Source organism: Podarcis tiliguerta (assembly GCF_965153285.1).
Source record: "Podarcis tiliguerta genome assembly, chromosome: 18".
Classification (NCBI taxonomy): domain Eukaryota; kingdom Metazoa; phylum Chordata; class Lepidosauria; order Squamata; family Lacertidae; genus Podarcis; species Podarcis tiliguerta.
Window position 1 is genome coordinate 5,449,467 of NC_139551.1, and position 10,642 is coordinate 5,460,108.

General features: G+C 53.0%; 1 protein-coding gene across 7 annotated transcripts in view; it reads left to right on the forward strand.

Annotated features, from left to right (window-relative positions):
* Positions 1–6,530, forward strand: part of FBN3 (fibrillin 3) — a 153,870-nt gene extending 147,340 nt beyond the window's left edge. For all 7 annotated transcript variants that reach the window (XM_083421307.1, XM_083421314.1, XM_083421313.1 and 4 more), the window contains 4 exons: positions 633–752; positions 2,199–2,430; positions 3,167–3,338; positions 4,329–6,530. In XM_083421307.1, coding sequence (XP_083277433.1) covers positions 633–752; positions 2,199–2,430; positions 3,167–3,338; positions 4,329–4,703 — 899 coding nt within the window. In that variant the 3' untranslated portion in view covers positions 4,704–6,530. The remainder of the gene's footprint in view (positions 1–632; positions 753–2,198; positions 2,431–3,166; positions 3,339–4,328) is intronic.
* The last annotated feature ends 4,112 nt before the right edge of the window (positions 6,531–10,642 follow it).

Genomic DNA, 10,642 nt, shown 5'->3' on the forward strand with positions numbered 1-10,642 from the left:
ATCCGCTAATCCCTTAAGCCTTTAATAGCCGCTAATAGCCGCTAAACCGCTAATAGCGCTAATCCGCTAATGGGCTTGCTTCGCAAGACGAAAAACCGCTAGACGAAGAGACTCACGGAACGGATTCTTTTCGTCTTGCGAGGCACCACTGTAAATTTCTCATGGTTTTCCGACCATCTCATTTCAAAATCAGACCTTGGAACAAAGGTGAAGCCACCGTTCTGGTGGTCTCAGAGATGCGTAGAGGAAGCATAGATCAGAATAATCTGGGGCCTTGTTGTGTGAAACTGCCGGGCCACCGAAAATTGCACAACCTGACTTTGTGATCAAATCACACCTGGAAACACAGGCAGGCTGGAAGTAGCCAGAGACATTCTCCCTCTGTCAGGAACCATCCAGCGGAACTGGAAATTCAAGACAAAAAGGGGGGGGTTGGTGAATAGTCCTCATCACTTCCTGTTGTGGTGAGTTCCACAGGTTAACCACCTGCTGCGTGACTTCTTCCTCAATGGCTAGAATGTCCCACCAACCAGCACTCCAATGGTTGTTGTACAGCAACCACTACAGGCCTATGAGTCTATGATTTTCTCCACCTAAAACATGATCTCTCTCTCTCCCTCCTCGGTGAGCAGATGTTGACGAATGTGACGGGAACCACCGGTGCCAACATGGGTGCCAGAACGTCTTGGGAGGGTACCGCTGCGGCTGCCCCCAGGGATACGTCCAGCATTATCAGTGGAATCAGTGCGTAGGTAAGAGAACCAATGGGGTCTGGGTGGAAAGGGACCGTAAGGGAGGCTCAACACACCTTGAAAGCCCTAAATGCCCCCTCAGCCCTGTAGACCTGAAGGAGCGTCTCCACCCCCCATCGTTCAGCCCGGAAACTGAGGTCCAGCTCTGAGGGTCTTCTGGCAGTTTCCCCCACTGCAAGAAGTAAAGTTACAGGGAATCAGGCAGAGGGCCTTCTCGGTGGTGGCGCCCTCCCTGTGGAACGCCCTCCCACCAGATGTCAAAGAGAACAACAACTACCAGACTTTTAGAAGACATCTGAAGGCAGCCCTGTATAGGGAAGTTTTAAAAGTTTGATGTTTTGTGGTGTTTTTGTATGTGTTGGGAGCAACCCAGAGTGGCTGGGGCAATCCAGTCAGATGGGCGGGGTACTAAGAATAATAACAAGCAACATACTATACCAAACATAAGCGTAGTAGTAATAATAATAATAGATGTTCTGGTGTTTGTTGCTGTTTTGTTAAGATAAAATAAATTAAAATTATTATTATTACTATTATTATTATTTTCCAACATGTGTTTGGCATATTTTTAGACATTTTTGCTAGTTCAAGCAGTGTTAAGTACCACCTAAATATTATTTTCACCTAGTTGTCTTTCAAAGTATAAAGGTAAAGGGACCCCTGACCGTTACGTCCCGTCGCAGATGACTCTGGCGTTGCGGCGCTCATCTCGCTTTATTGGCCGAGGGAGCCGGCGTACAGCTTCCGGGTCATGTGGCCAGCAGGACTAAGCTGCTTCTGGCGAACCAGAGCAGCGTACGGAAACGCCGTTTACCTTCCCACCAGAGCAGTACCTATTTATCTACTTGCACTGTGTGCTTTCGAACTGCTAGGTTGGCAGGAGCAGGGACTGAGCAACGGGAGCTCACCCCGTCACGGGGATTCGAATTGCCGATCTTCTGATCGGCAAGCCCTAGGCTCAGTGGTTTAGACCACAGTGCCACCCACGTCCCTTTTCAAAGTATAACATGCAGCAAATGCCAAACCTTTTCTCCCATGCGGTAATCATCATTATCATCCTCATCATCATACCCCGCTCATCTGATGAGTGGCTTCCAGCATATATAAAAACGTAATAAACCATGAAACATTAAAAAAATTGCACCAGTCGTATTAGTATCATCAGAGAGCACCTGCTTAGTGTGCAGAAAACAGGGCCTGCCCAAACAGTTTCGCCGCCTGAGGCAAAACCGGAAGGTGCCGCCCCTGCCAAAGCCTTGTGGCAGCAGCTTCCAGGTTCTGGCAAGGTTTTGTCCATTAGTCACCACTTCTCTGACGGCGCCCCTTGGATTCCAACCCCAAAGGCGGATGCCTCGGTCCGCCTGATGTGTGGGCCGGCCCTGCCAGAAGGTCCTGGGTCAAGGGGCCCTTGTATAACCAGCCTTATAACCACCCTTTCGGCCGCAGACGAGAACGAGTGCTCCAGCTCCACGGCCTGCGGCTCGGCCTCCTGCTACAACACCCTGGGGAGTTTCAAATGCATCTGCCCGTCCGGCTTCGACTTCGACCAGGCCTTTGGGGGCTGCCAGGACGTGAACGAATGTGCAGCGGGCGGGAGCCCCTGTAGCTACGGCTGCTCCAACACAGAAGGCGGCTACTTGTGTGGGTGCCCCACCGGGTACTTCCGGGCAGGGCAAGGGTAAGTTCAGCAACGCCGGCAGCCTCCGATTCATGGAGCAAAACAATTGGACCTACAAGAGGGATACCTGTGTTTGGGGGCTGAGTTTGGCTACCACCGACCTTAGCCTCTCCAAATGGAGGGCCGAGGGATCTTGCAATGTGCCCCATCATACAGTGATCAAAGGTCAATGTCAGGGATGGACCCAGCGAAGGGGAGTTGTGGGCAGAAACCACCAGGGACATGGATGATGGGAGCTGAAGTGGTTTGTGGGGAAGGGGGGAAACTGAAGTGGACCTAGAATCATAGAATTGTCAAGTTGGAAGGGACCCTGAGGGTCATCCAGTCCAACCCCCTGCAATGTAGGAATCTCAGCTAAAGCATCCAGAACAGATGGCCATCATAGATGGCCTCCAAGGAAGGAGAGTTCACTGGCTTACAAGGCAGTTTGTTCCACTTGCTGTCAGAGAGTTCTTCATGAAGTTTAGCCTTCATCTCCTTCCTTGTCATTTGAATCCTTTGGTTCGGGTCCTGCTCTCCAGCGCTGGATAAAACAAGTTTGCTCCCTCTTCCGTATGGCAGCCCTTGGCTTGGAGGGGTTCTGAAGCTGAACATACCTGTGTCCGGAAAATCCCTTATTTTGGCTGCTGATCCCTTATTTTCGAGGCTGCTGGTCCCTTATTTTCAGATCTGGAAGTTGACAGCTATGGTCCCTGACAATCCCCTCTCTGCTGCTTGCTTGCTTTTTGAACTGCAGGCACTGTGTATCAGGGTTAGGATTTGGCAAGGAGGCCTACCTCCCAGCGCCCCTGGAGGAGGAAGATGAGGAGAATCTGCTGTCGCCCGAAGCCTGTTATGAGTGCAAGATCAACGGCTACCCCAAGAGAGGGCGTCACCGGCGGAGCGCCAATGGCACCAACGAACACCAGGTATTTGGGAAGGAGGAATTGGCAGGTGGAGGGAGAGAGATGGGGCACCTCACAGCCAAGCAGAGATATTCTTGGGACTGGCCTTCCCAAACTCGCCTCCTCTCGCTTCCAAAGTGGAACTGGCGCCCGAGGAATATTGCAGATATAGCAGTACCTCGGTTTTCGTACGTAATACGTTCCGGAAGACCGTTCGACTTCCGAAACGTTCGAAAACCGAAGCATTTACTTCCAGAAGCGTTTACAGTGGTACCTCAGGTTAAGTACTTAATTCGTTCCGGAGGTTCGTTCTTAACCTGAGTTCTTAACCTGAAACTCTTCTTAACCTGAAGCACCACTTTAGCTAATGGGGCCTCCTGCTGCTGCTGCTGCTGCACCACCATCTTCCCAGGAGCAGGAGGACAGTATAGATTTGGAAGAGTGGTTTGCAGAAGGGCATAGTTCAGAAGGCAGAAGCTGGGGAACACTGGATGGGGAACAGCTGAGAGAGGAAACACTGGGAGGGAGAGAGTTAACAGATTCACAGTCTCTGGACCACACCCACACCTCGTCTCCAAAGTCTCGGAGAGCTCAGAAAGCGGCAGAACAGAAAGCACAGAGGGTACAAGCTCAGATTACAAGAGGCAAAAGTGATGTAGATAAATAGGAACAGAAGGGGAGTGTAATCCTTAACTGGGAGCACCGCCATTTCTAGGAGTTGTGTTCTTTGTTCTCTCACTGTGATTATTAAAGTTCCTAACTGGTAAGAAGACTCCTTTTACTTTGTCTACTAATCTGCTGTCATGGGGGAGGCAGCCGATTCTCTGACGCCTGCAATCCAGGAATGTTGTCAGCTCTTTTCAGAAGTAAACATTGAACATATTGCGGTTGCAATAATTTCATTGCTTTATCTTTTCCACAACCGAGCGCTGCGTGAACTTTATGAAACAAATAGCCCCTCCCATGCCCACCTCTGACCTCTCTTCTCCCTTTCCTCCCTCCCCTACCGCGCAGAAACTGGGCGTCAGCTTGGCCAGCATCGACGTGGCCTCGCCGGTGGTGGTGGCTCTCAACCTCTCCGACCTGGGCCACAAGGAGCACATCCTGGAGCTGCTGCCGGCCGTGGCGCCGCTGGAGAACCGCGTCCGCTACGTCATCGCCCAGGGGAACGAGGCGGGCCACTTCCACATCCACCAGCAAGACGGGCTCAGCTTCCTGCACCTGTCGCGCAAGCGGGCGTCGCCCGGCACCTACCAGCTGGAGATTGTCAGCGTCCCGCTTTACCGCAAGCGCGAACTGCAACACCTGGAAGCCCTGAAGGATCACGACTACCTTGCCGGGGAGCTGGGCGAGGCCCTCAAAATGAGGTTGCAGCTCCGCCTCTTTTAACCCTGCCCTTCCCGAGAGAGACACCAACGGAGCCAAGGGCTCAGGCTGCGTACCACCAACGACACACCCCGGGAGAATCTGCGCCTCTCCCCTACCCCTTGCGCCGGTACGCCCCCCCCCCACCTTGCTGCCATGGTGGAAGGGCTTCAGGGCAGCCCCCGATCTGGACCACAACGAATCCTGTTCTCCAAAACAAAAACGTATTTCAGAGGGCTGTTCTCGCCTCTGCCACCACCTCCTGCCCCACGGAAGGCGGCCTCTGCCCTGCAGCCTCCGGGGAATGGCAGCAGTCTGGACCCGGCAGGCGAGGAAGCCCCCCCTCCCTCGCTCGCCTTGGTCCCCCCCCCCGTTTCACCCCTCGCCTTGGCATCCCAGTGGCCCTCCTCCTCCTCCTCTGCGAGCACTGAGGACTTATTCACCTACCTTCGTGTCAGAAGGGAATGGCAGCTTCCGGTCTCCACTGTGCGTCCGGCCCGCTATTACACTGGACTCCGGGGTTTCGTGTGCGGGTGCTTCGCCTGTCGGCAACGGTTGAGGGAAGGCAGCCAGGCCTGCACCGGATCCAACCTCTGCAGGGTCCTCCGAAGTGCACTAGAGTTACTTGGACAGCATTGAAGTGCACTGCGCCGCTTATGGGGACCAAAGCGAAGAGGCAGAGCTGCTGTATTTCCGTGCATCTTGGAGTCACATACCTGGGCGAGGGGCAGATATTGAGAGCCAGACTAGCTTCTCTCCTTCGCTTGGCACCGTATATTGCCTGCTTTAAACCTAACCGGACCTAACGCAGCTGCTCTTAAGCGTTAGATGCATGATCTGTGTCACCCCTGCAGAGCTGGCATGCACTAGAGTTCATTGAACAGCAGTGATGTGCATTGCGCAGCAAGGGAAACCATTGCCTCATTACCTCCGCAGGAAGGAATGTGCTCGACCCTCTGCGGAAAGGGAAGGGGTCCCAAACAGGGGGCTGGTTGTTCTTGCGTGGTAGGGGCCAGTTTGAAAATGTGACACACATCGTGAGTGAGAGTCACACCAGGCCCCTAAATTGAGGGAGTTTAACACACCTCCATCTGTTTCCTTAACGCAGAGAGCGCTAGATGTCACACAGCAGAGAGAGGTTAATATTATCTGCTCCCTAACTTGGGTAGAAGTTACCAGGGGTCTGTCGAAATAAAGGTGGGTGGAAAGAAATCATATAGCCGTTGTGTCCTGGGTGGAAACAAGGGAGCAGACTTCATAGATCATAAGTTGGAAGGGTCTCCGAAGATCATCTAGGCCAGGCATGGCCAAACGTGGCCCTCCAGCTGTTTGGGGACTACAGTTCCCATCATCCCTGACCACTGGTCCTGTTAGCTAGGGATGATGGGAGCTGTAGTCCCAAAACAGCTGGAGGGCCAAGCCTGGCCATGCCTGATCTAGGCCAAACCCCCTGCAATGCAGGAATACGCAGCGCGGAATATCCATATGGGGATATTCGAACCTGCAACCTTGGCGTGATTCGCACCAAGGTCTAACCAACTGAGCCAGACAACCCTTTGAGTAGGGGCAGGCACCGAACCGTACTGATGCCCTCATCAGGAGCATTCCTGGGCACCCAGAAACCATCTACAAATAATTATTATTATTTGCATTTAGACAGGGGGAGCGAGCTTTCAAGGTGCTTCACTTACGTTATCTCAGTGAAACCTCACAACAGCCCTTTAGAATAGGTTGGCGTTATTGTACTCTGCTGTGGTTGAGGTGAGACGTGAATTAGGCCCCTGGCAAGTCAAAGAAGGCTAGAATTGTAGAGTTGGAAGGGGACCATCAGGGTCATCTAGTCCAACCCCCGGCAATTTTGCCCAAGGTAGGACTTGAACCCAAGTGTGCTGGTCCCGGGGGGAGGTTACCATGAGGCGTGGTCAGAGTCCGGTCCTGGGTCAAGGGTCTGGAGACAGTCCACAAAGGGCGAAGCGGGGTCCGAAGCAGGAAGCCGGGCGGGGACGGGAAACTCTGGAAGGACAGGTCTGGGTCCGGGCTGAAACAGGTCTTCAACGACGTTGTTCCCGCAACCTGGGACCAGGCTGACTGGCCTTTATCTTCTCTGAGGCCAGGGGCAGTCCCCGCCTCTCCTGGCCTTAAGGCGAGCACTCCTCCTGGGAGAAACCAGTTCCCTCCGCCTCTCTGCCCTGAGCCTCTGCAGCTCAGGAGAGGCTGGAGGGTTACTGGACCCAGAGGCAGCCTCACCTTCACCTGACAGGGCTGGGAGTGGAGCACCTGCAGGCAATGTGTCCTCCATCACCTCCGGAGCCAGAGTGGATTCATCTGGTGTCTGCTCCTGAGGATCCGGCACAGGTACAGGCGCTTCAGATTCAAGCCCCTGCCCCGGCTCAGCCAGCCCTGGAGGCGGGGACTCCTGTGCAGGCTGGGATTCCTCTGGCTCAGCCTCTGAATCAGATTCCCAGGCCATCACACCAAGACCCTGAGTTGAAGAGCTTCGTGCTCTGCCAACTGAGCTATCCCAGACTCAAGCAACCTCTCGCACGGGGCTTAAATCTTATTCTGTGGCTCTGGTTGTGATCTCAACCGTCCAAAACACGTTTAAAACACACAGAGAGAATCCTAGGAAGCGTAGTCAGCTGAGGGTGCTGGGAACTGTGGCTCTGCGAGGGGTGAACTACAGTTCCCAGGGTTCTCGGAAGTGCGCTTTGAGCGCATGGTGCAATTGTGACCTCTCTGCTGCTGCCGCCGCTGCTGCTGCTTAGGTCAGCGTCCGATTGCCAACGCGAAAGAATATGGGGGATAACGGGAACCGTTTCGGACGTGTCTGAAACTCTTGGCAGAAGCCGTGGGAGTTGTAGTACGAAACGTCTAGAGGGAACCAGGATTAGAGAAAGCTGCCCTGAACCCTTCTGTGCGATCGCGCCTCTTTAAGGCTTGCCTGCGAACGCACCCGATGAGAAACTAGCAACAGCGGCCTAATATAAGAAGGAGGGTGTCAAGGACTCTCACTGTCTCGTGGTGTGCCCCATCTGAGCAAATGGGGGGGCCTGCTCCGCCAACCACAGTCCGCCCCCAGCTAGCCTCAACTTGCCTCCCTCCTTGCTGCCAGTCGGGCTTGGCTCCACCTCCCATGGGCTCTGCCTCTTGCCTCTGGCGCCACCTACTGCTAGCCTCCCTCCTTGCGGCCATCTGTTTCATAGTGGGGTTACTGAATTTGTAGTGGGAAACTTGGCTCCAAGAGGGGTCAGAAGACCCCCCTCATGCCACCCGCAAGGCCTCTGCCCCCACCCCGAGCCCTTGACATGCTTGTGCCCGACACAGACCCCCTGGGTGGAGACCGACAGACTCAGGCGTTAACCCGGAAGTGCCATAGGGCACCATCTTCTCATGCAGCTATATTTTTCATTGGGGGGGGTTCCTCTTCCTCCTCCTCTTCCAGCAAGAATCTCCCCCTCTGATGCCTCAGGAACCTCAATGTGCCTCAGCGGAAGAATGGGTAAAAATTACGGCTGCCACACAGCGATGGCAGGGGGCACACAAATGTGAATTGATTCATTCACTTACAAAATTCATTCATTCGCAAAATTCATTCACCTGCAAAATTCATTCACAAATTCATTCATTCACAAATTCATTCATTCACAAAATTCATTCATTCACCTGCAAAATTCATTCACTTACAAAATTTATTCACAAATTCATTCGCAAAATTCATTCATAAATTCATTCACAGAAGCCCCCCGCCATGTTAGTCTGTGTGGATTTGAGGGTGTGGGAGCAAGGTTGCGAAACACCTGCTTTAAGTTGTGCCATGGCGATACCACAGCTGTTTTAATTCATTGCCGCAAAAACCCGACCTGAAACAGCGGCTGTTCTCCGCTTCGGAGGTCCAGGGGTGCAATCTTGCAATCTTGCTCAGGTTTTCTTTTTCCCCTTTTGTGCTGCTTAACACCTCTTCCCTTGTCCCCTCTGCCTTCCCTCCGTTAGGTCCACACAGGCCTAGGGATGTGGAGTAGGGGAAGAATTTCAATTCCGTTTGCATCTCACCGACCGCCAATAACGTGAACCGAAGCAGGGCCTTCCTTTGAAATCTGCGCGTCTCCCAATTTTGCAACCGTTCTCCAGGCAAACCGTGCGTGCGATTAGGCGGAAACAGCCAAAACAACAACAACAAACCAAACCCCACTTCACATTAAGCGGAAGCGCTTTCGAAAACGCGCCTGTTAATCGGAACAACGGGCAAAGCTAGGTGCATTCAGGGAAATTCGCACCGAAACGCTGGCGAGTTTTCACGAGGGGCTTTTTAAAAAGAAAGGGAGTTGCAAATGGCTGCAGAAATGTGGAGAACTGGATTTAAGATTGGGGGGGGAGAGAGGGGGACTGAAACTGACAGGCGCACCCACCTCTGTTGGAAGTGAGCGAAGGTGGGGCATTACCGGAGGGGCGAATCTTCCAGGACAGCAGTTCTCAACCTGTGGGTCCCCAGATGTTGTTGGACTACAACTCCCATCATCCCTGAGCTCTGGCCTTGCTAGCTAGGGGTGATGGGAGTTGTAGTCCAACAACATCTGGGGACCCACAGGTTGAGAAGGTCTGTCCTAGGAGGAGGTGGCCGGTCCTGGTCCCCTTGTGGATCCTTCCCATTTCTTCCCTCCCCTTGTTGTTGTTTAAAAAATATGGGTGTGAGGAGGTGGACGTGGGCTCCTTTAAAACTTGAAACCCCTGGACCTCCCCAGCTCAGTCCACAGCGGGCTTGGGGAGGCGCCTCAAGCCAGACGTCTCGACACGACATCCTCTCTCATAACCAATCTTTCCTGCCTCGTTTCGTCTTCCGTACTTGTTTTTGGGTTTTGCCAAATGGTGCTACCCCTCCCTCCGATTCTTATTAATATTATTATTATTATTATTGATGATGATGATGGTAATCCATTAGCCAAGGGGTTTGGTGTTTGCGTGTGCAGAGTTGTGGTCCTGATGTCCTCCGCACTACGACCATGATTTTCCTTCCGTGCAACGGCGGAGGGGGAGCAGAGGAGGGGTCGGCCGCACCCGGCACTGAGACCGAGACCCGGCCGCCTGGGGGGGCCAACTTTTTCATTTTGTATCATGAGCGACGGCAGCAATAAAGTTATTTTGGGTTAAAGGTCTGTGGCGCTCTCCTTGTTTCGCAAACGCTTGGACTTGACATCTCTAAAATAGGCTCTTAAGAAGAAGAAGAAGAGTTTGGATTTGATATCCCGCTTTATCACTACCCGAAGGAGTCTCAAAGGGGCCAACATTCTCCTTTCCCTTCCTCCCCCACAACAAACACTCTGTGGGGTGAGTGGGGCTGAGAGACTTCAGAGAAGTGTGACTGGCCCAAGGTCACCCAGCAGCTGCATGTGGAGGAGCGGGGAATCGAACCCGGTTCACCAGATTACGAATCTACCGCTCTTAACCACTACACCACAATGGACGGGGTGTGTCCATGCTCTTGCTTAAAGGTAAAGGGACCCCTGACCATTAGGTCCAGTTGTGTCTCTATTTTCCAGGGACAGTCTCAGATTCACAGAAGCCGTCCCGGTTTCTGATTTGACCCTGGACCATCCCGTTTTCTCTATTTTCATTGGAGAAATGTTGGAGGAGATGGAATGGCCTTGGGGGCGGACGAATCAGCTAGCAACATTACTAATGGAGAAAAACAAATAGGTGCTCTGGGGTGGTGGAACTCAGGAAAATTAAGGATCATCGTAGAAAAGCAACTTCTGGGCAACAGTCTAGGAGCAGAGCCATTGCCAAATTGTGTGTCGACTGTGGTGACCAATTTGCCTGAGTTCTAGATTCAGGTAAGTAGGTCTGACATGGTAAAGGTAAAGGGAGCCCTGACCATTAGGTCCAGTCGTGGCCGACTCTGGGATTGCGGCGCTCATCTCGCTTTACTGGCCAAGGGAGCTGGCGTACTGCTTCCGGGTCATGGGGCC